Raw genomic sequence first — 25,671 nt, forward strand, 5'->3', positions numbered from 1 at the left:
GATTTCATTGTCACTCGATTTTATCCGACGATCAGGATATATTGGTTAATCGATCGATAGCACAAGCGTAATTAATGATCTGATGATTACGTGGTCTCCATTGTCGGTCACATCATTTTTTTTTTTCAAGTGATAACAGGTTCTTACTGACCATTAATGATCGATTACCTCTGAAAAGTGTAGAGAATCGTGCTCGTACAGTCGATAAGAGATAATCGACGTTTTTTGTACAGTTTGTCATGTATGTTCATTGCTCGATTCTGCGAATAAATTTCTATTAGGAAAAATCTTTTTACATACAGAAAGAAAATCGGAAAGTGGTGATCAGGAAAAACTTCCAGTGGTGACACAGGTAATTTTATTCGCGTGGAGGTGAATTTCTCGCGAGTTTCCGCAGAAAGTTTCCAGAAATGCCCGGAAATTTAAGGGGCAATAGTACCAGAATTTGTTGGAAGCCGGTGTCATTTTTCTGGTCCTCGTAGTATAATTTTTTTGAAAAATTTCCCGCAGTAAAGAAGGCCGTCTCCTGCAGAAAAATCTAATCAGCATCGTTGCAACTTTTCAACAATCGAAATCTAATCGCGCTAATTCCGTATCTAGCAGCTAACAATCCTAACGATTATTAGATTACACAGCACATATGTGTGCAATGGACAATACTCGTCCTGCAGGTGGAACCCATTCAAGCGGTAAATCCTTACCAATATAATTTTAATTATTCGAGATATCCTCTTATCGAGGGATTTGAAATGCGTGCGGACAAACACATTTATATCGCTGATTGTTGCGATAACCATTTGGTGGGTTTTGTGGAGGGAAATTGATTGCTTGAATTTTTATCGACGATAACTCGGAAAATACGAGAATTTATCAATCAGTAGGGATTAAACTTTAATTACTAGCTGTGATGGATTTTGTTTTATTGTTCCTAAAAAATTAAATCTGTTGAGCGATTTATTGTTCTCATTTTTAGAATAAAGTATAGGCCCCCCATTTTTTGAATGAATCTGAAGACTTTTATCATCTTAAAAATTAGCTAAAGTTCTTGCTCAAAATTTTAAAACTATTCAATAAATTCTATAATTATATAAACCTGACAATTGTAATTTTATCAAATACTTCAGACCTTGATTGATTATTCAATGAAAAAAATATCAAAATTTCCTGAATGAATGAGTCACTCAGAATTTCAAGACTAATTTTCTATCACTGTATTTCATTCCTGTCACTTTTCGAGTTCTGAATCTCTTAATAAAAATAAAGATGTACTTCTGAAGAACCTTCTATTGTCTCGGTGTCACACGTCCTCTGAAATCAATTTTTTTGCTCCGTTAACAAAGTAAGATAAATCATCCGTGATGATCATTCACTTTTCGTTTCATACATTCAAAAAATTGTTTCAAATAATCCCCTTAATTTATACTAAAATCACACAACCTTTTTTCTACCAACAGATTGCGTCGAAGTCAAGCTCCAAGTAGAGCTTTGCCATTATATCCAAAATTCCCCTACCATTCCCAACCAATCAATACATCAGTATCTTTTACGTCAAAAAAAATCACCAATTCAACTTCGACTTCACCTACAACTGGACATGACCAATCCCCCAAAATAAAAAAAAAACTCGAGGAAATGGCCCTATCGTTGAATCATCAGAAATAATCATCCCGATAACCTCCCTCTCCTGTCATTCAACGACAAAAAAATACTCAACGATCTCCCCAACAAAGCTCCAATTTCTCAACATTATCATCACCTGATAACGAACATTATTTTTCCTGGTGTCTCTATCAGAAAGCAATTAAATCGCCCCGAGAGATAATCACGACTGTTGAATTGAAATCGTGATCCAGTGTCTCCAATGCATCGTTGCAAATAAATTACCCCAAGTGTGCTTGAGTACGAGCCCCCAAGAGTGCAATTATGCCGCTTAACTTGAGCGCCGTGAGATATGACGATGGTTAATATCCTTCGTCTCCGGTCCTGTTTCTGGTTCTGCTTCCTCAGATCTATTCCTCCCCCTCTTCCTGGCCAACCAGGCTTCCACATTCACCCGGAGTAACAGTGGTCATAGAACAGATCTGTTAATAGGAGTGAGACAGCGCAAGGCAGCCTAAGCAATCCGCCATCAAGGACCTCTTCCATAATTAGAATCTCCCCAGTTTCTCCCCATGGAGGTCATCCACTGTTATCCCCCTCCCCCAGTCTCACTCTCTCTCTCTCTCTCTTCACTACCTCCATCACTATCACTGTATATACTCGGGTACGACTATCGTCCTCCACACCACCCCAAGCCGACCATTACTTTTAATGGCGTTGTTAATGAAACTAGGTGTCGCCAAATTAACCTCTCGTTCCAGCAGTGCTCAACTTTGCACAGCGGTCTTTATCTTCTGATAGAAATTCATTGAATACATTTCTTATCGATATCATCATGTCACTCATCTTAATTGAGATGATAATCACGTAAATTTTTTTTCCATCTGATTTTCAATCTCAATGGGGATGGGTGAAGTACTTTTGTCAATTTGTTATTAAGTCGACAGCATTATGTAGATATTGTCAATGATTCAGTGGGCTTTCTAGCGATTGAGGCACATGCGGAGAGACATTGTGAATAAAAAGAGGTGAGGAAAAGGGGGAATTTGTTGAGAGGGAAGGTAATGGAGCCAAATATAATTCAATTGTTAAAAACCTGTTCGGTGAGGATTGTTTTCAATTTGTTCGACGTCGAAATTTATGAACGGAAATGTTATCTTCCTGTACATGAATTTTATCGAGCAGACGACAAATTTAACTGAGTGATAGGGGATTTTTTCCGGATAACAAACACACAAAATGATGATCACACGATTAGTTAATTTTGACTAATTTTTTTCCTTTTTGTTTTCAAGGTTATTTGGGGAGATCGAGAGACGTGAGCAGTGATGTAAGTACAGTACTTTAAATAAACAAATGAATATATAAATTTATTGACGCTAATTGAGCGATTCTGGTACTGATACTTTTAGAATATCCCAAATTCTCCGGGTGTAAGTGGAAAAAGCCGTAGTATGAAAACCACTGTAGAGGGCTGATTACCGCGGTAACCACCCCCCAAGCGCCAATTAATCTTAACTTTTACGGGGCAAACACTTTTCATTAAGCCCACCCCCTCAGCCTCTCCCCACCCACCGAGTATTCCCCACTCAACCGGTTTTTCTCCATTTCCCTGGCACATCCCCCTGTCTCCCTTTCTCTCTCTCCCTCTCGGTCTCTTTTATACTACCCCAATTCACGTGGATCGTTCCAGGAGAACCCTGGCGTCTCCTCGTTGCACCATCCGATCTACTCCCTCCCTGTCCACCTCATCCCCCTCTTTCTCGCGCCCCAGAGGGTGGTGGTTGCCGTTTGGAGGTAGGGAGGGCCAAGGAAAATGGCTCCCAGGACAAGCGTTTAATCTGGCTCTAATTAGCGACTTACCCTCATCCCTTCTCCCCGATACGCTTTCAACCCCGCTAGTGCCTTCTCAACTTCTCACTCTGTTTTCTGGGTTTATACTACTTTGGAGTTGGGTTGATGTATTTGGAACATTTTTTAGGGATGTTTTTTCTTTTGGAAATTGTCATTTGAGGATATTAGGTGGGTGGAGATCCAGGGAGGGATAAATGGGGGGTGAATTGAACCGATGCGAACGATAAACGCCGAATAAAATATTTTTTCGCGATAGTTTTGAGGAGAATCAATATTTTTTTCATTGATGGAATTTTTAAATGTCTTTTGATAATATAAGAATCAATCGATTGAAGGGATTTTTGAATGTTTCAATGTCTTGATAGTGTGGCGATTGCAGATCGAAGCAAATACATGAATATCATTTTCAAAACAGCCGAGAAATCCAATCACGAATTACATGAATTGTGTTAACCCTCTGAAGAAGATGTCCGAATACAATAAATACGGTTTTCGGGTATAAAATTCGGAGAATTAGTACAATGATGTGTGGATAAGTTAATGAGGTGATATCTGCAGCGATAAATTTATTGCCATTGAAAATATCTTCCTCCAAATCATAAATAGTCAGACTCTTGACCAACTACTGGGCTCTATTACCATCAGTAGATGAAGTCAACGTACCGTCAGGGTAATGCAATATTGAAGCAGAGATTATAATCTTTGATTGACGCTTGCACAATGTCATGAAGATGGTATTCACTGGTGCGGTCGATAACGAATGATTAATCATTTTGATTCTTCATAATTATTAAATTAAGCGTTAATTAAAAAGAGGCATGCACCCAGATTTTTTCTGTATTGTATTTGCGTGTATTTTTGTGTGAATCAAGTGTAGATTGCTGGATTTAAAAAAAAATTACATCGCAGTGGAATCTGAATCCTCAATATGGTAAGTGTTAACTCAATTTAAAATAGAAACAGTTCTGTTCTTTTATTGAATAATGTAAATAAAAAAAAAAACGAATAAAGTTGATTAAATTTATTTTTTGTTTACAATTTAAGAAACTTGAATTTTTTATGTTTATGTGAGTTTCCAATGAAAGCTCAAATAACCAAAATTTTGGATAACTTATTATTGAAAATTTTCTAAAGTCACGGATAGTACTACCTTCAGTAGATAAAGTCCCATCCGAGTCAGACTTCGGGTAACAGTAATAACGGCAGCACTTGCCTGTACCGTCTCGCGTGCGCGGGTTCTTGGGATCACCTTCTAATGATCTCACATCAATTCCGAAGTTTGAATTTCATCGAGAAATAGTTGAGCTCGTGATTTGTGAAATTCAGAGTGGGAGCGAACCACGTGGCTTCCATCGACCCCTAATACCGACCAGTTGAATTAAAAGTGTAACACCTTTCCTAACGGTCAAAGATCATAGCTTCTAATGTAATCAATGCACCACTGATTTCATTGAACGCTCGTTGACCAAAGTAATCGTATTACGGAATGATTCAGCCGCTTAATTTTTTATCTCCCAATGCGAATCGACTGTTCAATTAAATTTACACTCAGTCAGCGTTTAATCATGGTGTCACAGAGTTAGTGAACGTAGACAATTTGCCGGGGAATAAATTAGAATTTAAGGTACATTTGCTAAGGTGTTAAACCACTTGATCGATTGTCATCGGTGCTCAGTCAGGCTCTTATTCGCCAGCAATATGCGTCCAATATGGTGTGCCTATAGCCTTCTCTTCTTCACCGTGATAATGATAGTGATCGCTTTTATCATTAGAAGTTATATGGATCAAGGTCATGTTGGTGAATTCTTCTATGATCAGGACAGATTGCGAAACACTTTGCATAAGTATTTTGTTTATGAAGAAACAAGAGGAGAAAGAGTCGCACGGAAGGAGGTAAGAACATTCCTAGTTTTTTTTTCGCAGAGCAGATCTTTTATATCAATTGTGACTATAAAAAGGGGACTTCAATTCTGATAATGAACGGGCAAATATGTTGAAAAAATATTTGTTAATTGGAGTACAACTATCTCGAGTTTTCATTGTAGAGAGAACAGGTGATTGAACGATGGAGGAAGTATGGGGACGGTACCGAAGGAGTGAAGACAATTCTCTACTGGAATACAATGAAAGTTGAACAGGACTTCATGTTTGGTACTGGGGATATCTTTCAAGGATGTCCAGTGCCCCATTGCTACGCCACAACGGAGAGACACCTGGACGATATAAAAGACTTTCATGCTATTTTATTTAATGGCATCGAGATACGCTTTAGGGATTTGCCTGCGGGTCGTTCTCCACATCAGAGGTACATCTTCTTCACCTGGGAGTCTCCATCGTCGAGGTACTGCGATATTTTGCATAAAATATAATGACGTTTTGCAACACTACGGATTATTAATGCTTTTGAATTCACTTAGGCGTATCCGACCTGCTAATTTTGTCTTAAAACCGGACTATTACAACTGGACGATATCTTATCGCCTAGACTCCGACATAATACGTCCTTTCGGCATGGTTAGAGATATTTTAACAGATGAAATAGTGGCTCCACCCCGAAATCCAACTGACGCTGTCACTTGGAGATACCCCGAATATCTTCTGGAAGTCGACACTGCCGAACTCAACTTAATTAAGAAGAAAAAGCGAATGGCTGCTTGGTTCGCTTCTCGCTGCATCTCCGATTCAAAGCGTGAAATTCTGGTTGACGAGCTTAGAACCCATTTCGAGGTAATTTAATCGATTGATAACATCAATAATATGGGATAATTCATGCCGCAAGTATATTGCCAACAATTTTATCTCAAAAGAAATTCACCCGAAGGCCAGTTCATCCCAGATTGCTTATTATTATCACTATTTTGTGCAGAATAAATTGGGCCGGAGCTCGTGATTTATCGGATTAGCACAGTGTTGACACTTTGCTGATGTTGTCATTATTCTTATCTCTGAATTATTGTGACCGTAGAAAATTTCATTAGAACTCGATGTTTGTGATTAAATTGTCGAAGGATAACTTTGTTTTGAAATGAATTGGCTGGAAAAGAGCAGTTTGGAATAAATTCATCTACAAGCTTCAAGTTTAGATTTGCCATCAATCAAATAAAAACTAGTGAATATTAATTCTTTACTAAGTGAAGAATATTGAGAAGACGGTTGTTGGTGCGTCACCTGACTGCTTTAATTATCCTAATTATATATTCTAGGTGGATATTTATGGTGATTGTGGCCCTCTCCAATGTGACCAAAAAAACCTTGAAGATTGTTACGATATTGTTGAACGTGATTATTATTTCTACCTCTCCTTCGAGAACACCCTCTGCAAGGACTACGTCACCGAAATCTTGTTCCAGCCATTATCCAGAAACGTCATTCCAGTGGTGTATGGTGGTGCTGATTACACCAAATTTGCCCCTCCCCACTCCTACATAAACGTGATGGACTTCAATTCTACAGCTGAGCTGGCAAGGTTCATGTATAGATTAGTAGACGATCCAATGGGGTATCACTCATACTTCTGGTGGAAGAACTACTACCGACTTGAAGACGCATCAAAGCCGACCCTCTGCGATTTGTGCGCAAAACTTCACGACGATGACTTACCGGCCAAACAGCTACGTAATTTCATGAAGTATTACATCGTAGGTCAATGTTTCTCCCCGGAAAGTCTCCCGTGGTATTACACATTGCGCTATTTACCATAAACTAATTGTGCATTCGAAGCGGTCGTGTATTGACTTATCGATGCATTTGTCTAAGAAAAATATCTGTGTATCAGGAATATTATTGTTTAGGAGAATTCGCTCGTAAGATTCATTACACAAGGAATAGATTAAAAAGATTCAGTGGTGAATAGACTTCGATGAGTGGGTGGGGGGTCGGAGGTCATTGATTTTCGTGAAAAAGTTGTCTTCGGTTCGAATTGTACAGCTGAGAAGTTCCTGTAAAATACTTAATGAAAGAGGAAGCTAAGACTATGATTGGTCCAGGAAGCTACACTCCGATGACTCGCCAAGGAACTGTAGATGATTACAGAAATTATTATATCATCGTCTAGTGAAAATTTCATATTGAGAGCTGAGACTGATTATATTCTTGATACGTTTATGGAGGAACTCCAATTTCTTTGAATTTTTTATATTTACAATTTTACAATAAGGGTAACTATACAAGCAGTAGATCAAGATATCTCAGTGGTAATTGATGTTCGTAAGTCGGCTGGCGATGGGACGAAACAAACAAGAACAAATTTTAGCTTATAGCTGTGGATACTATACTCTAGTCCCAGGATACTAGGGCGATCAGAACGTCGCCTTCTGCTGCTATTGAGAGGAGTCCACTTGAGTCTTCCTCGAATTAGAAACGTCAAATTACAATCGGGATACATTGTGATTACTAGAAAATTTTCGAAACTTTGGTGGGATTGATTCCTTCCATCATAAAATAATATTAATAAACTGCAAATTAATAAAAGTGATGAAATATGTTATTTTTATTTTACTTCAAGAAACTTGGATTATCCATATTGAACGTTTGTTCATCTTTCAATGAAAGCTCAAATAGCCAAAATGTCATTGAACTTATTGTTAAAAATTTTGCGTTTTCCTTGAAATTGCGCGACTTATTTTGTAAGAGCGCGGATACTGTTGCCTTCAGTGAATAAACCCCCATTCATGTCAGACTTTGGAAAAAAAATTTGATGGCAGCACTTGCTTGCTCCATCTCGTGTGCGCGGGTGTATGAGATCACCTTCTAACGATCTCACGTCAATTCACAAGTTTGAATTTCATCGAGAAATAGATGAGCTCGTGGTCTTTGAAATGAAGAGTGGGAAACGAGGAACGTGGTTTTCATCGGTAGCGAATGCCGACCGGTTGAATTAAAAGTATAACGACTTTTCTAACGGTCAAGGATTCTACCTCAAAATATCATCGATCCATCGATGATTTGATTGCACATTTGGTGACTAAAATACTCAAGAAAATAAACATGCGAGCGCAAACAAATCTGGAGAGACAATTTTTCGTATTACGAAATGATTCAGTCCCTTAATTTTGTACTTCCTATTGCGAATCAACTGTTGAATTAAATTTACACTTACTCAGTGTATAATCGTGATATCATTGTGTTAGAGACCGTAGACCATCTACCGGGAAATTAATTAGAATCTAGGGTACATTTGCTAAGTTGTGAGACCACTTGATCGATTGTCACTGGTGGTCAGTCAGACTCGTCCTCGGCAACGACATGCGACCGCTGTGCAGGTGTTTCCTGATTGTAATCATTGCGACAATAGTATGGCTGCTTTTATCCCTCCAAAGTTTTGATGATTATGTCACCATGGTTGATCGTATAAGATCTCCAAACCAGCATCGGTTTTACGTGAGTGAAGTATCACAGGAACGAACGCCCGCATATTTTGAGGTAAGTACATTAATATTTTTTTCAATTGAATTAATTTTGGCAATTGAGGAGTAAAAATATTTGTGAACCGCGGTGCAATTATCTCAATTTATCGTTGAAGAGGAAGAAAGTGCAGGAGCGATGGGAGCGTTCACCGAATGGCACCCTAGGAGTGAAGACGATTCTTTACTGGAATACAATGTACGCGGAAAAGCGCAAAGACTTTCTGTTTGGTTCTGGAGATATTTTTCGAGGGTGTCCAGTGCCACATTGCTACGCCACACCGGAGAGGAGGTTGATGAAAACTATGAACGATTATGATGCTATTTTATTTCATGGCACCGAGATCAATGTTAGGGATTTACCTAGGAAGCGTTTTAACCATCAGAGGTACATCTTCTTCTCCTGGGAGGCTCCAGCTTCGAGGTATTCTGATATTTCGCACAAAACATCGTAAAATTTGCAGTACTATGGACTATTAATTTTTTTAAATCCACTCCAGGGTTATCCATGTTCCGCATTTCGTTTTAACACCAAACTTTTACAACTGGACGATGTCTTACCGTCTAGACTCCGACATAATACGCCCTTACGGTATAGTTAGAGATCTTGACACAGATCAAATAGTGGCTCCACCCCAAAATTCAGTGGACGCCGTTCCTTGGAAAGAGCTTACTTTCACCCACGTCATGCCTGCGGAATTGGAGTTTATCAAGGGGAAGACTCGGATTGCTGCTTGGTTTGTTTCTCACTGCAACACCCCTTCAAAACGTGAATATCTAGCAGAAGAGCTTGCAAAATTCTTCGAGGTAATTTATTCTAATATAAAATACTTCATCCCGCAAGTATATCGTAAATAATTTTATCTCAAAAAAAAAATCACCGGAAAACCGATTCATCCCATGCTGTTTATCACTATTATTTGTGTGAAGAATAAATTTGGCTGACGCGCGTGATTTATCGGATTAGCAGAGTGTTGACGGTTTATTGATGTTGTCATTACTCAATCAATATTTTCTTCGACTATCAAATCAAATATCAACTCAAATATCAAATAAAATAAATTTTATTCAAATATAAATTCCGAATTTTTGGAAAGGGCAGTGCAGAATAAACATCTACGAGCGTTAATTTTACACTTCAAATTAATCAAACAAAAGTGAGTGAATTGTAATTGTCTACAAGGTGAGGAATATTGGTAAGACGGTATCTTACCCCTGTAAGTACCCTAATTATTTGTCATTTTAGGTGGATATCTATGGTGAATGCGGTGATCTGAAATGTGACAGAGCACACTCTGACGACTGTTACGATCTGGTCGAAAGCGATTATTATTTCTACTTCTCCTTCGAGAACACCCTCTGCAAGGACTACGTAACCGAGAAGTTCTTCCACCCACTGTCCAAATACGTAATTCCAGTGGTGTATGGTGGTGCTGATTACACCAAATTCGCCCCTCCCCACTCCTACATAAACGTACTGGACTTCAATTCTATATCTGAACTGGCAAATTTCCTGTTGAAATTAGCAGATGATCCAATGCGATATAGTTCGTATTTCTGGTGGAAGAAACACTACAGCATTGAAGAGTCAACAAAGGCGACCCTCTGCAATTTTTGTGAAAAACTTCACAACTATGACTTACCAAGAGAAAGTATCCATGATTTTCCCGCGTATTATATCGTGCGTCAATGCTACTCTCCAGACAAGCTCCCATGGTACCGCACCGCGCGGTCTGCACCACAAGCTAATTGAGCATTGGAAGCTGTAATTCATAGACTTATTGATACAGTTGTGTAAGAAGACTATCTGCATGTTAGGAATATTATTTTTAGGATGACTTGCTAGTAGGATTAACTATACAAAAAATAGACTAAGGAGATTCAGGGGTGGGTGGGCCTCTTGCTGAGTTGGCGGGCGATTGGAGAGACCAAGTAAGAAGAAAAGAATTTTAGCTCATAACTATGGTTAGTTATGGTGTAAATGTTTGAATGTTGCTGCAGACACGTGATAGACATTCACAGCCATAATCGATGTGGGAAAAAATGAAGAGAAATACTACGACTCCATGGACACTGACTGCTTGGACTTGTATCAGATCTTCAAGCAGTGTTCATTTGGAAAATCCATCGGCAATCAATACCATATAATTAAAATTATAGTTAACTGACTTATTGATAAGTTTATATTTTTAAAATATCTGCATTTGCGGGATATAATTATTTTTACAACAATTTTCCAATGCGAATCAGTATACGTACATTAATATGTTAAGTTAGATCAGTGCAACGACTTCATAGAACTCGACAACTTCTTCGATTTCAAGTCCTTCAAGACCCCATTCTAAAAAGACTATGTGACTGAGAAGTTGTTCCGTCCAATCTACGTATTCAGTGGAGTATGCTCACTGCGTTCAGTAGAAGAGTTGCGGATAGAAAAAGATGACCTACCGAAGAATGCTGTCGACAATCGCTCAAAGGATTAGATGACCAATCAAGATTACCCTCGGAAACATTAATTTTAACCTGATACGGCATTGCAGAGTGACGAATTTTATACGAAGAGTTGTGGTCCATTAGTTTATTGATACTTTCACGTAAATAAAATATGAATTTTCTTAATATCATTATTATGACTATTTAACAGTACGGATAACTATACAAGTATAAATATATCTACACAAAGAGTGGATTGAGAAGTCTCAGTGGTGAATAGACTTTGGTAAGTTGGCTGGCGATTTCAGGGAATAAATAAGAGGGAAAGGGTTTCAGCTCATGACTTTGTCTATCCATGGTACGAATTTTTGAATATTCGTGTAAACACCAGGTAGGTGTTCGCGTCCACAACCAATGCCCCATGACACTAGGCCGATTAGAACGTGTCTACCTTCTACTGCCATTGTGAGGGGTCCACCAGAGTCTCCCTGTAATTAAATAGGTCAAATTACGATCAGTTCATATCGCGATAGATAGAAATTTTTTTTTTAATCCGTGCCAATATTTTTTTACATACTTGACAGGAATCTCTCCCTCCTTCTTTGTATCCAGCACAGAGGAAAACGTCGTGAATCGTTTCCCTTCTTCCTGCTGCTCTAAACCACCTCTGACATCTTTCGTTAGGTATCACCTTGAAATATAGTTAGTACGAGATAATTATCAGAGCCCCCATCTAATTTAAGACATATAAGTGTTTGTCAATACCGTGCGGTATTGCGTGTGTTTTTAAGATTCACGACGTGTTTTCATTATTAGTATATATTCGACTTAGATAAAGGGAATTCAGACGAATTCTAGTGGAAATTAAAATCCATATTGATCTCAACAGAGAAAATAATATCACCTCAACATCAACTTCTTGCAGAACTGTTGGTGCGGAGCTCTGCCCATGTCTCGTTCTCCCCCATCCAGCAACAGTAGCCGTCCTCCCCTGGATCTTCAAATTCCTCGCTGGAAGGCATACTGGTACAATGTGTTGCTTGAAAGCCACTGCTCTCGATAGTTTGACCAACGCAACGTCATTCCGGAAGTCTGTCGGTGAGTACTGCGGATGCACCTTGTTTTTTTTTTCCCCAAAACCCATTACCCTATTATTCATCATTACGACACGCATTTTTCCAACAATGTGCATCAAACACCTGACCAGGACACGAGTGAACTCATTACCCCAATAACACCAGTCTTTATTACCTCTTTGCGTTCAATGTTGTATTCTTCGTGAAGATACTTCTCGGCTGCGTCCCGCACATCCCACTCGCCCAATCGTACTTTTAGATTATTGTTCGGGGTCCTGCAAAGATGAAATTAATGACTTGAAAAATGTCAACGGAGATTAGTACAAATGAATCGTCAGGGCGGGAGACAATTACTAACGTTGCGACACAATGTGCAGCGGTCACGACCCATCGATTATTGAGCAAGGCTCCTCCACAGGACAATTTCTTTGACAAAAATCCGCTCTTGATTATCGCCGCCTGAAAGTGAAAACATTATCAATAATTTTTGACTGAAATTTCGGTTATACCGTGAACAACAAAAATTTGAAAACCCCAAGATCTATTTCCAAACTTTTAATCAATGGAAAAGGCTTAAATATTCATGTCTTTATTCTATACTCCACTTCCTGGCTCAACTTGTTGCTCAAGAATTCACAATTTCATTCATATTTCAGTGAAATTTTATTCTGTTTATATTATTCCGCTAAATTAAATTTAATGCCACTTTCCTGAAAATGACTACTGAACAATTTATCAAATCTAATTTTCATTCCGAAGAATTTCATCCGGAACGCCCTTTAAAGTACACAAATAATCAACAATTCCAAAGCCGAAACACGAGCAGAAAATTAGACGAGAAAATGTCTTTTTCAGTCAGAGGTTTATGGAATAATGAGTTCTGTTACAACACACCCTGTTCCCGGACGCCATTAACAGCCCGCGAGAAAATTAAACCAAGCCATAACAATAATGAATCGTCGAAAATAGTGGAGAATAATAGTCAGGCGAAAGGATAAAAAAAAGTTGGATATTCTCGAGCGTGTCAGGGACTCTCACCTGCCACGGATGACTGCCGAAGCTCGAGCTGTGTCCCCCTACGATCCTATTGCTCCTGGTGTACAGTTCACCACAGCCTGAAAGCAAAAATCACCTATTAATGATCACATCACTGCTTCCAAGTCGCCAGAAGCTCAACAGAATCGCAGTTTGGCACCAGTGAAGTATAGAATAAGTGAGGAACCCTAGTCTGTGCTGTGCACTGTCTCCAGTCCTCCAGTCGTGTAACGGTCGTTCAAGCTTGTCAGGATCGAATCACGAAGATTGCAGTGAAAAGGGTGAAAGAAAATCAGAGAAGAAGGTGCTCGTGCTAGGATCCTTCGACATGGTTTTTTTCAATTGTTGCACTCGTGATTTTAAAATTACCACGGTACATGTCCTGATCCTGGGAATAGGACGGATAATCAGCGGTTGTACCATGATGTGAGGGTCGATTAATCTCGTAGTCATCATCTGGATAGTAGTTGTTGGGGTGACTGGCCTCTGGACGATTCAGGTATGGATTGTCATATGACGACACCTCGTTTGGGCGCTCCTGCTCCCAAGCGGAATACGTTGGCTCGTAAATTCCTGGATCCTCGTTAATGGCTGTGTCATGATGTTGATGGTAATTTGGCCGTTGGGGCCGTCCCTGGTTACCGTAGATCCGGATATCGTCGTCCACGTAAGGGCGATTCGACAGGCTCAAGAATGCTAAAAGTTATCTTTCTCAAGTTGAACTGCTCCTTACTTTGATTCACCCCCTTTTTAAAGTGGTTTCAATAGACTTCTGATGAGTCAAGTAAAATTGGGAATTTTTACCATGGATAATTTTTAAAGTCAGTTGTCAGTTGTTGATAAAAAAGAGAATTCATCAGAAAATTCTACAAAAAATATCTCAGCAGAATATTGGGTCAGTACTGCAATTCAAATAAACCGTTGTAAATATTAAAATTCTCTGTCACGCAACTGAGACTTGAAGGAGGTTCAGCAATTTGTGAGGAAGCGGTGAGTTTTGTAAAAATTCTTGAGATCTAGAAATATTTCTCCACCGAGCACATCAATTCCCCTGAAATCCAGTACTTTATTCTTGGTAACCATTGATTAACAAATAAATAACATCCTGATGCTGAGAATAATCATCCCTTCGCACAACCATGAGGAGAGGCACACCATCGACCTCAAGTTCGCGAAAAAAGAATAATAAAAAAAATAACGAAAAATACTCACTGGCATTTTGCAAAAGTGCGACTCCACTAGGCCTCGCGGGTTCCTTCTCCGGAATGTCATCATCATCAACGCAGCAGCTCCAGATGAGACCCCCGGAGCATAAATCCACAGGTCTTCCGCCCCCTAGCACACAGCTGATGCTCAGGCCACACTCAAATCTAGTTCCCTTATACTTGCACGTCTGTGGGATCACTGCAATCAAGCCAAATATTCCTCATTAACCTCTGCACAAATGAAACCACCTAACGGTTTCCCCAGCTCTTTAGAAATAGAAAAAAAATAAATTTGCTGCTTTTTCAACCGAGATTTAGCGCGCGATAAAGAGACGGACGTCGTCATTAGCTTTATTGTTGCTAAGTGTAACACAGTGGACACCGGTTGGCAGTCAAGCTGCGAGACAAACGGGTCCCTCATAATCATCATTGATGTTTTGAAGACATACTTCTGCCGAGCATATCCATGATCCCGCTATGAAGATGCGTTGCATGGCCCCGGTGGTCCTCAATCCCAGTATAATTACGTTTCTTCCTGAGTGTTTCAACGAGTAGGAGACCCTGCTCATGACTGGATAACTTCCTCCTTCGTCCTCTTCGTCCTCTTCCCTCGTCGGTTCCATACTCATCTTCAAACTCGTCAAGACTCTGACCTCTCAAATTGGCCAGAAGCTTTTGCAATTCGCTCTTCTCACCCTCGACATCCCCCACATCGAATGACTGGAGATCCACCAGTTCACTGCCCGTCAGCTCTCCGTCCATCATCTTGCTTTGCATCTCCTGACTCCTCCTGTGACTTCGGGAGGTTTGACTTCCCTGACTTAACTTCTGATTTGTCCTAGTGTCATGGCGGATCTCCTTCTTCTCGAGCCTTCGAGGTCTGAATGCCTCGGCAGAGGCCTCCGTAATTTCTTCTGTCGCAGAACTTCCTCGTCTCTCTATCGGAAAGAAACTCCCCCGCGCACTCCATCCCGAGTAGGCAAATCTATCGAGTCTGTTATCACTGTTTCTGTACACATCCCTCGCCTCGATATTCACTGAACTATTCAAGAGAATGATGAAGAGACAAGTCAATGAGACACTGCAGAGCCTGGGGCCTAGTCGAGGCAGCATCATTTACACTCGGTGCACTCAGTCTGTTATCCCAAATCCATCAGTCATCATCCAATGTCACAGTGTAAGGGGTCAGTGGATACTTTCAAGACATTTTTCAATCACCCTGTTATCAACTGAATACTGATAATCCTCGGGTAATGTCACATGGACGATACCGCACGACTGCTAACAACGTCTGTCACGAATGGCTATCGGTGGAGTGTCTTCGAACGCCTCTACTTGCTTTCACCGACTTTGGCTTTCCCGTCGTACCAACGGCGATGTCGCTTCTTCTTCCTTCAATGTCCCCCACCAGTGCAGAATCGTACTAACAATCAAGACCAACAGCGTCTTCAGCTGCCTCGCCTTCTTCCTTTCTCCTATTTTCTTATTTTCATCTCCAAAACCATCAGCTAATTCCCATGATTCATTCGTTTATATTCAGTCACTCCTCGTTTCTCATTTCATCTGCATTTGATTGAATTTCATTTGGACTCTTGACATAATTTCACTGTGAATTTTTCTTTGAGGATTTAAATTGTGGGGTTGAGGCAGGCCTCGCGTGTCGCCTGTACGTCACGCTTCGCCAATATTTGTCTTCCTAAAGAAACTCTTTTGTCGTTTGGGCGAATGAATCTTCGCACACAGTGTCCCCTTTCTCTTTCGTGCCAAACACAATCGTGTTTTAAAAATTGACGCGTGAAAAATAACTCATGAGTTTATGCCGTCTCTTCCGCAACGTGACAAAATAGTCCTCGATGTTATGGAGCATGCAGAGTGCTTGCTAATGGTGATGGTGACCATGTGGATTTTTCAGTTCGTGTGACTTGAATGTCGACTCGGGCGTAACGAAGACACCTGGTTCTTCAAGTTGTTTTTCCCTCTTTTTTACCTTTTTACCCACCGGGAATTGCATTGCGACACCTCACGAGAAAACTTCTTCGCAAACTGGTTCACGTGATATTGATATTAGAAGTAAATATATGGATTAGAGGGGGATTTACTTACGTCCCAGCTCGTCGAAGAAACGTGATTGCTCGGTGGGGATTTCATTACTCGTGACATGCTTCTCGGGTGTGTCTGAATTGAAAATAAAAGGTTTGTGGAATTAGAGATTGTTTAGATATAATTGGGAAGTGTGAAGAGGGAGAGATCAATTTCTCATGAATTCAGACGCGAAGTGGAAAAACGTTTCCAAGATGCTGGACTCCTTCTGTTCATTAAGAGATTATTTACAACACCGAACAAGTTGGGGAATACTTGATTACTATGGAATCATATTTTTTTTTTCAAGTTGATGAAAATGTTTCGATCTTTCTTTGATTTCGAGATTTTTATTGAAAGTCGGTTACACAGAGAGAAACTTCTGAGTAGAATTCTCGCGATAGCACGGAAAAAGAGGGACAAAGTGGTGGTCTGGAAAAAATTCCGATGCCGGCAGTAGGATATTTTATTGGATTAAACTTGAATTTTTCCCGTATCATATATTGCTTATTTCGCAACCAAGGGTTGTGATTTTTCGACTCAATTCTGGGACTTTACTGCTCGAGGTTTTATTCACCGCTCATAACGCAAAGTGGCATTTATTGATTGCATTCAAAATAGTCTTATCACAAAGTAGAACTAGTGGATACATCTAACGATCACGATGAAAGTTTAATTTTTGTGAAAGATATCAAATCAAATTTCTAGTCTATTAAATTTAATAATTTGTCTGAAATAAATCCAGTTCATTGACTTAATTATTCTCGAGCCTATTGGGGATAATAGGTGATGATATTCATGACAGAACTGGTTAGAAATTTCGAAGATGTCAACCTCCGAAATATTATGGTCCCTTTCTCCCTTCCTCCGCGTCGCAACTCACCAATAATCGACAAATATTTATCATTCCTCCTCCCCTCAGCACTCGTCCTCACGTCCAGAATCGCAAGAATAATCCCAGCCGTGAGACGCAGAAGCACAGTCCTCATCTCTCCGCAAAAGTCCCCAGCTTCCAGAACGTTAATCCTCTAAAATTCTAAATCCACTCATTCTCCATCATTAAAAATCCCCCTGATAGATAGAGATCCTGATTTCCACTCCAACAGGCTCCATCATCCTCATCCAAAGCCAAGAACGGTACAGCAATCCCTCACGTGCACGTGAAAAATCCTCCAACTTGTACAATCTTGATCCTCAACGTGTACGCACACCGAATAGTGCAAATAAGTGGGACACGAAAGCAGGCCACTGAAACAAGTGGAACGGCTTTTAGTGCTTGTAGGCATTGGGGGAGTCCAGTGGTGACGTTCACTGTGCGCTCCACATGCGGAACCCCACTTCTTCACCATGTGTTCAAATACAATGACGATACACCGCCGAACAAGTCATTAGTGAAAGTTTTTTTTTTTCGTCTCTTCCCTAACTTTCGACTTTTGATTATCAAAAGTGTAAAAAATTACCGCAATGATTTTTAAACCCCTTTTTCCCACCAAAGAGCGATATTGAATGATCCTGTTCACCGACAAGTACTGACAGATATACATGAAAAATAATTATCATCTGTTGTTTGTAAATTCTATCTTCTCCGTTACGACAATAACCGGATGACGATGATTCTCTACTCTCGTTTGATCGGTGTGATAAAGAATTATCGGATACGAGAGGGAAAGAAGGAAAGTAAGTATGCCGGTTGGGGCCTTAACATTGCCGGGGTCCAAGGGCACTTTCGCCTCGGCCACCTCCACGTACAACAGCTTATCCTTCCCACCTCTCATTATTTTGACTCGGCATATCTTTCGACGATACAACTCAATATGCTATCTCTGTTTTTACGTCTCGTTTGTTTGAATCATAAGAAGTCGAGGAAAGCTATGAAATTCAAAACTTTTACTTCGTTACAATGAGGGGTATTCTGGTGAAAACGACAGCTCACTTTGTCAACAATCAAGCCATGAAATTGACGGTGTTAAGTTGGGGTTTTGTTGAAATTAGAATTATTTCACAGGATTTTTACTTTTACTTTTAAGTTTTTGGGTCTATTAACTTTCCCGTTTGTTTCATTTTTTTAACTGAATTATTTTAATATTCACATCCGGTTTGGTCAGAGAAAAGAAAATCACCGGTGGAACTCATTAATTCGATAATTTCACTTCACGTACAGGATAATAAATTCACGGCAGAGTTTAAAGTCACTTTATTTGTAACTTACCTCAATCAATTGGCGCGTAATGCATTGAATCACAATTTATTGGTTGATTGTGTAATTAGAATTAATGGATCAGTACGGCAAAATGTTATTAATTGCTTAATCGACGGATTAATGAACAGTTTGGCTTTTAATTTCAGGAAGGTGGTAAGTCCCAGTGATTAGGACAGTACGAAACACCGGTGACTACTGATGAGGAACAGAAATATCGTCATTCCGAACAAGTCTACACTCCGAACACGTTTAACAGCCTCCTCCTTACCTCACTCTCTTACCCGTAGATATTGGGACCCCTTCAGCGTATCCAATGCCATCCGTGAGTGAAATCTTGGCTCTCTTCTTTCTCTCTTCACCTCCTCCACTTTCATTTTTTTTTTCCTTCCATTTTTCCCTTTCTCAATCTCACCAGTCATCTTATCATTCGGTTATCACGATGACTGGGTGGAGAGCGTAATTAATTCCGAAATTATTTATAATTTTTAATCATGACTGGAGATCCACGATGCAGTTCCTCTAATTTGCTTCGTTCTGGATCGCTCCGCATTGTTCATGAGATGAGGGGTCTTGATGGTACTTTGGAATTTCAAGGAGATAGGATACATCAATAAGACCTCTTCTTACGAAGTTACACTGCTGTGAGCATAACTTTAATCCTGAATATTAGGATCTGATACGGTTCCATGACTAATCAGCACAAAGATGTTTGAATATGAAAAATGAAAATCCCCGGATTCAGTAGATAAACTACGGATGTAAGATTTAAGGGGGTATATTACTGAATAATTGGTGTAAATTAACACTATTTGGTATTCAATTAAGTCTACACCATTTCCGGTGTGGAATTGCTGCATTAAAATTACGCTGCACCATCGAATATTTGAAAAAAAAATCCCCAGATAATATCGTGCCAAATTTTCGGCCAAAAGTCCAACCCCTTTACCACGTCGAAATCGGAAAAATTCAATTGGAGCGATAACAAAGCCCGTTTAGCAACAAAATGCGCACTTCCTTTGCTCCAATTGTTGCCATTGTTAATTGGAATTTGAAATACTTCCCCGTCCGGTGCTGCCGCCGGCGCACCACATATTCAACTAATCTACTCTCATTCAGTCCCGCAAGATGGCGGAGCGCGTGCTGACACATCCGTGTTTTTGATTATGCCACCGCACAATTGACAGTATTTTCATTTGATATATATTCCCAACAACCGAATCACCTGTTCAATTAATTAATCACTAACGCGAATATCTCGGAATACCTCGGGTAGTGTATTATGATCGTTAAGTGATAGCATTTTCAATTGCCCTATATTCGATTGGAGAACGATCGCCTGTCAATTTGATCATTAGTGGTTTGTCATTGCGATCGTTTCGAAAATGGGAGAATCGGAGAAGCCATTCGCCTGTCCCTCCCCAGGCTGTAACATGGTGAGTAAATATTCATTTACGTTTGTGTTAAATATTTTACCATCAGTTTCAACTTCATGGACATAACCTCATTCAATCCAATTACTGGGCTTAATTAAATTTTATGATGTCCAGAGCTTTACGAATGAGGATCATCTGGTGGTTCACAGGAAAAAACACGATATGATATTGAATTTGGGCAGCAATAAAACTGGTGTATTTGTTGGTAAGTATGTATGAATAATTAAATGCATTAATTAGTCAATTTCCTTCAGAATTAGTTTTTGAGAAAAATGTCCTTTGGAACATGTGAAATTTTCGGCTAAAATTTAATTTTTTCAATCTTCTGTTCATATAATCTCAATAATTGATAAATAAGTGGGATTGTTCAGCACACATTGAAGTTTCACTTGTAGTGAAGTGTCAAGAAGTCAAAGTCTACATTTTGCTACACCATTGAACGTCAGACGAATAAATAAATGAAATATATAAATATTGCTTCTCGCTCTCGTCACTTCTTCATTTATGTGCATTTTCGATCACTCGTTATCGTTTCAGCTGATCAAACTCCCACACCAACACGATTCATCAGGAACTGTGAGGAAATGGGTTTATTCCAAGATCTACAGAACGTTAATCCGTTCGAGGAGACATTCAGAAGAGCTGTAGAGTCCGGGAAACTTGGATCGTTACCAGAATCCGAGGTTCGCACTTTTGTCATCATAAATGATTTATTTGGCATGCAAACCCGGGGAGTAATTATCTTCACATCAATTCTTCCTTCATATTCATTTATTTATTTCTTTTTGGGTATCTTTTTTTGCAATTAACAGTACAAAATCGTCGGTAATCGGGTACCGTTATCATATTATAGCTGTTGTCTGCTAATCAAGTATATGCGTGTGAGGGGGTTCGTGAATCATTTCATAGCAAATGCAAGTGATTAATGTTTACCGATAGTGCCTAATCGTATCTCCATCTGAACAAAACTGACTCAATCCCCTGAATCATTAACGAATACTTGAAAGACACTATTTTATTATGTTTTTGATGGGAATGTTATCACTGGGGGGGGGGGGGTGATCCGCTATTTTATTTTAAATTCATTCATTCAATTCATTTATCAATTCCCCAGATTGTTCAAAGTGACGATACATTGCACACTCCTCACGTTTTCCCACACATCGAGAATGATGATTCCTCGGGACACAGGAAAATACCTCCAGACACCCCTGATAACCCTTGTGAAATATCGAAAAATGTCACGAGCACGACCATGATTACTAAAACGACTGAGACTGTTGTCATCCAGGAGGCTGATACCTCTGTTCCACCTCTCATAGCAGCGCCATCGAGCAGTCTGTGAGTTTTAATTGACTAATCAAGTTTCTTGAATTAGTTGGGTTTTAGTGGCGAAACTTTGTGGTTTGGGATATTATCATTTGAGAAGCACTCCAGACATTCAATTTTAAATAGTTTAGGTAGTTGATTAGTTTGTCTCTTTGCGGGTTCCAAGCCAAATGGAATAGAATAATCCGGCTGTGATTATATATTTTATAAATTCCGATGTAGACAGAGAAGAAACAAATCACTACGTTTTATGCTCTTACGAAGTCTACATGTAGTGGGGCAATAATATTTTAGAATCTCAACATTGGAATAATCAAATTTCTAATGAGATATCAACCAGAATTATGAGGATTCACTCTCTTAATTAGTTGATAAATTTGATAGATCTGTTTGACTTTATCGGTCCAATTGAAGGGATATCAAGCAAATGAGAAAGCATATAACTGCAACGTCGGGGGAATTTATAATTCCCAACTCAACTCAGAACTCATATTTGATCCATTTAATTTCCAGAAGATAAACGAATTCATGATTTCTTTTCTATTAATTTTCCTCTGGTTTTTCTCACTTTGATTTCATCTGATTCTCAAAGTTTGCGATAAATTTCACGAGTTGCCCGTTCGATTGGACTCTTGAAGCATTGAAGAAACCCCTGAGAGAATAATTCAACAACTACTTTGCTTTCACTCGAATAACTCACCCACTGAATCTCTCATTTATGCAGATCAATAAACGGTGAGCAAGTTCAACTTATACTGAAAATGGACGATGGTAAATTGATGCCACTGTCAGCAATTCCTGTTTGTGGTTCAAACAGTGTCCCTGAGATTACGAGTCAGCCTATGAAACCACAGACAATCGTTATAAAAACGAATTCTCCGGTTAAATGCCCACAAACTGCAGATGTGAAGAAGGGGAGACTGTCTCTGGCAAAAATGGTAAGTGCATGGAACTGTCATATCTACCAGGGCTGAATGCCATTCTATGTGAAATGTTAATATCTAATGTTGATGTCAACCTTTTAGAAATTGAAACAGGTACTTTCGAAAAATGAGTCTTCCTCCCTGCTGGAAAATCCGGACGAAAACCAAAATTTGGGAGAGTCCCTTCGAACAACTAAACCCCAAGATCTCCACAAAAAACAAGACATACTGGCTAGAAATCGTGCCAGTTCTATGCGAGCCCGTGCGAAACGAAAGCAGTGGGTCCAACAGCTTCAGAAATCCTTACACAATGCCAACGAGTTGAATGGAGCTCTCCAGTTAGAGATAAAATCCCTTCGTTCTGAAGTTGCGAATCTCAAGACACTCCTCTTAGGCCACAAAGACTGTCCCATCACGAAGGCTATGGAGAAAGGTAAATCCAATTAGTCGACACAAGTCAATCCCTGGACGCAGAAAAAATTATTCATGAAATTTTTATTGAAAAGTTTTGAATGAGTAATTAACATGGGATTATCATTTATTATTACTGACAAATTATTTAACGTCTCAAATATCCAATGGAATGAATAGAAATTAGGATAATTCGAGTCAATATTTTAGCAGATTTTAATAGGAAACTCGAGTAAATTTATTCAATTGACATTTCATGACATTTCCATAATTCCAGCCACGGACGTCATTGTAGACCCCCAGGTGATTTCAGTAATTCCTCATTTCCTGCATGCATCTCCAATCCCTCTGACCTCGCCAGGGCCTCCAGCAAAGCGAAAAAACTCGAACGAACCTGCAAAACCTGCAAAACGAAAACCATCAAAACTCAACCAGAACCAATCGATTATCCTTCCAAAAGTTGACGAGAAAAATCTACCATTCTGCGTGACGAAGCTTATACGAAATCCCTCTGAGCCACTGAAGGTCATGGAGTTTTCTCAGATCCATGAGAAGAGGCCCAAGTCAATCCTCATTTTGCAGAATTCCTCCTTCCGAAAAGCTCAGTCCGTCAACTCTCGTCAGATTATCCAGGTAGATCAGAGCCTGCAATTGATGAATGTCGCTTCGAAGATCACAGGAACATAATTCTAAAGAAGCTTATCTTCTCCAAGAAAAACTAACTGCACTGCTTCAACTTCAACAAGTGTTTTCTGTGAGTAAAAATGAATTCTCATGAAAAGTTGACTATTTTGTTCTGTTTTATTCGAGACGTAAATACGTTGAAGTCAAACAGTTATCCAGAAGCAGATACATCGTAAAGTGGACGACGCTGAGTGAAATCCATCGTTGTCAGCTGGATAAAACTTTGTTGTCATTTGTCACCAAGTATTATGTATTTTCTAGTTCATTATATTTTCTATGTTAATTGCACCGGGGAGTGCATGTTCTATTAAATATGTTATTTATGCCAGACTTTTTATTGTTCATTACCAATCGATATTTTTCGGTTATTGAAGTAATTAATAAAAATGTTGATGGAATCAGTTTGGTATGTTATATTATCTCAGGAATGATTGGTTTGAGGAAGGAATTACTTTTTTTATATAATTTTTTATATGATAAATATAATGAAAAGATTTTTTTTTCTAAAATCACTCGTTGTCGAGATAATAACCCTGAAACTACATCATTTTTCACATTTAATTTAATTCAATTAATCCACACCAAGTGGTGATTATTCTGTTCTATTTTTGACAGAGTGACCTCGAGAAATAAGCGCCGTTGAAGTCCAGTATTTGCCCGCAAAAAATTACTTCTCAGTACTCGACACAGAGTATAGCCGGTGGCCATTAATTTCAGTTGGCTAGAGCATTACAATTTCCTGACAAATGTTACGCATTACCTAGTACAATTTTTTTTATGTTCATTGCATCGGCGAGTGCTTTTTCTAATGAGGATCTTGTTTATGCCAGACTGTTTATTGTTCATTACGAGTTCATTATTTTCTTGTATTATAGTTATTGAGGAAGGCCATTCAAATATGATGCTGACGTTTTTCCTTGGCGATCTATTTTATCTCACGAGTGATTCTACCAGAAGATTCACGATTTGTTTTCCGAACGAGCGATAATACAATCATGACTCAATCTCTTTATTTAATCCAAAAATGCTTTTTTTTGCAAATTTTCCCCCTCGAACCATCGGTTCCTCTTAGCCTAATTCAATTCAACAATCAATTCGACAAGGGACGCAGTATTTAATAATTGAACTCATGTTTTTCATTGTAGGTATATCATTTTTATTTAATCCAGAAGTAAGCTATCAAAACAGAAAAAGGTAGAAGAAAAACGAGACACAAAATTCGGTTTACTCAGCAATTATAATGCAGAAAATTTATGGAACGGTGTGATAATTATTAACACCGTGATGAGGAATGATGAATCGGTCGTGATTGAGGTAAAATACACCAAATTTCTTTTCGTGTACCTCTAAGTATTTCGATTGCCGATGGCGCTGAGCATGAGAACAGTTTAAAACAAAAGACACCCCATATTGAATTGAAGCCATAGGCATATACAAGCCCACTGAAGCACAATACTATACTAAATTAATACCAGTCATTTGGGCGATTAACTAGCATTAAAACACGTTGATTATCTCACTCCCGTTATTCATTGAATTGAGTAACACCTCGTGTTCATCCCAGTGACGTGAGCTCCTCAATTAAACTCCGAGACACACAAAAACAAAGGAAAATTAATAAACCATTAACACTGATGATACTCTCCTCCGATTAACGGTCACTTCACATGACATTTATTTTCCCCGCGTTCCGAAGTCTTCCGATGTATATGTAACCCTCGGGCCCTTATCAGTTCTCCGTCCAGTCGAGACGACCATTTACACCGGACAAGAGAATGATAAGGGGCTTTAGGCACGTGCGATGCTCTCGCTGAGTAAATTTCTTCCGAAGAACATTCTCCACACTTCTACCTGCAGCTATTCCCACAATTTTTCTCTCCTCATTCCTGAAAAAAAAAAAATGAAACACTCAAACGAAAATTCCGTGTATTTGTCAGAGACGGAAACGTCGAGATAACTCCGTTGAATCGTCACGGGCATGTCTCCAAGGCATAAAAGAACACCCGAA

At 39.3% G+C, this 25,671-nt stretch overlaps 4 protein-coding genes across 8 annotated transcripts; 3 read left to right on the forward strand and 1 right to left on the reverse strand.

The window, feature by feature from the left end:
- Positions 1–4,696: 4,696 nt before the first annotated feature.
- LOC135162103 (alpha-(1,3)-fucosyltransferase C-like) lies at positions 4,697–8,447 on the forward strand. Its single transcript, XM_064120247.1, has 4 exons — positions 4,697–5,346; positions 5,499–5,794; positions 5,871–6,180; positions 6,657–8,447. The coding sequence occupies exons 1-4, from the start codon at positions 5,152–5,154 to the stop codon at positions 7,152–7,154; spliced, it is 1,299 nt and encodes a 432-aa protein (XP_063976317.1). The 5' UTR covers positions 4,697–5,151; the 3' UTR covers positions 7,155–8,447.
- A 95-nt stretch (positions 8,448–8,542) lies between these two features.
- On the forward strand, positions 8,543–11,474 carry LOC135162104 (alpha-(1,3)-fucosyltransferase C-like). Its single transcript, XM_064120248.1, has 4 exons — positions 8,543–8,874; positions 8,975–9,279; positions 9,356–9,662; positions 10,102–11,474. The coding sequence occupies exons 1-4, from the start codon at positions 8,698–8,700 to the stop codon at positions 10,606–10,608; spliced, it is 1,296 nt and encodes a 431-aa protein (XP_063976318.1). The 5' UTR covers positions 8,543–8,697; the 3' UTR covers positions 10,609–11,474.
- On the reverse strand, positions 11,419–19,128 carry LOC135162088 (serine proteinase stubble). 4 transcript variants are annotated; one of them, XM_064120223.1, is made up of 11 exons: positions 18,893–19,128; positions 17,567–17,931; positions 16,708–16,779; positions 14,612–14,803; positions 13,820–14,095; positions 13,403–13,479; positions 12,723–12,823; positions 12,540–12,639; positions 12,193–12,405; positions 11,866–11,979; positions 11,419–11,776 (listed from the first exon to the last, which is right to left on the reverse strand). In XM_064120223.1, the coding sequence occupies exons 2-11, from the start codon at positions 17,670–17,672 to the stop codon at positions 11,621–11,623; spliced, it is 1,407 nt and encodes a 468-aa protein (XP_063976293.1). In that variant the 5' UTR covers positions 17,673–17,931; positions 18,893–19,128; the 3' UTR covers positions 11,419–11,620. The 4 variants fall into 4 exon arrangements, with proteins under 4 accessions (XP_063976293.1, XP_063976294.1, XP_063976290.1 ...); XM_064120224.1 differs by lacking the exon at positions 13,820–14,095 and having other exon boundaries at positions 18,893–19,125; XM_064120220.1 differs by lacking the exons at positions 16,708–16,779; positions 17,567–17,931; positions 18,893–19,128 and adding an exon at positions 15,054–16,642.
- Positions 19,066–23,993, forward strand: Atf-2 (Activating transcription factor-2). Of its 2 annotated transcripts, none has more exons than XM_064120243.1 (7): positions 19,066–19,205; positions 20,431–20,521; positions 20,854–20,999; positions 21,431–21,657; positions 22,370–22,583; positions 22,671–23,001; positions 23,257–23,993. In XM_064120243.1, exons 1-7 carry the CDS (start codon positions 19,197–19,199, stop codon positions 23,664–23,666), a joined length of 1,428 nt encoding a protein of 475 aa, XP_063976313.1. In that variant the 5' UTR covers positions 19,066–19,196; the 3' UTR covers positions 23,667–23,993. The 2 variants fall into 2 exon arrangements, with proteins under 2 accessions (XP_063976313.1, XP_063976311.1); XM_064120241.1 differs by lacking the exon at positions 19,066–19,205 and adding an exon at positions 19,258–20,316.
- Positions 23,994–25,671: the final 1,678 nt, after the last annotated feature.

The sequence above is a fragment of the Diachasmimorpha longicaudata genome, chromosome 5, assembly GCF_034640455.1.
Source record: "Diachasmimorpha longicaudata isolate KC_UGA_2023 chromosome 5, iyDiaLong2, whole genome shotgun sequence".
Classification (NCBI taxonomy): domain Eukaryota; kingdom Metazoa; phylum Arthropoda; class Insecta; order Hymenoptera; family Braconidae; genus Diachasmimorpha; species Diachasmimorpha longicaudata.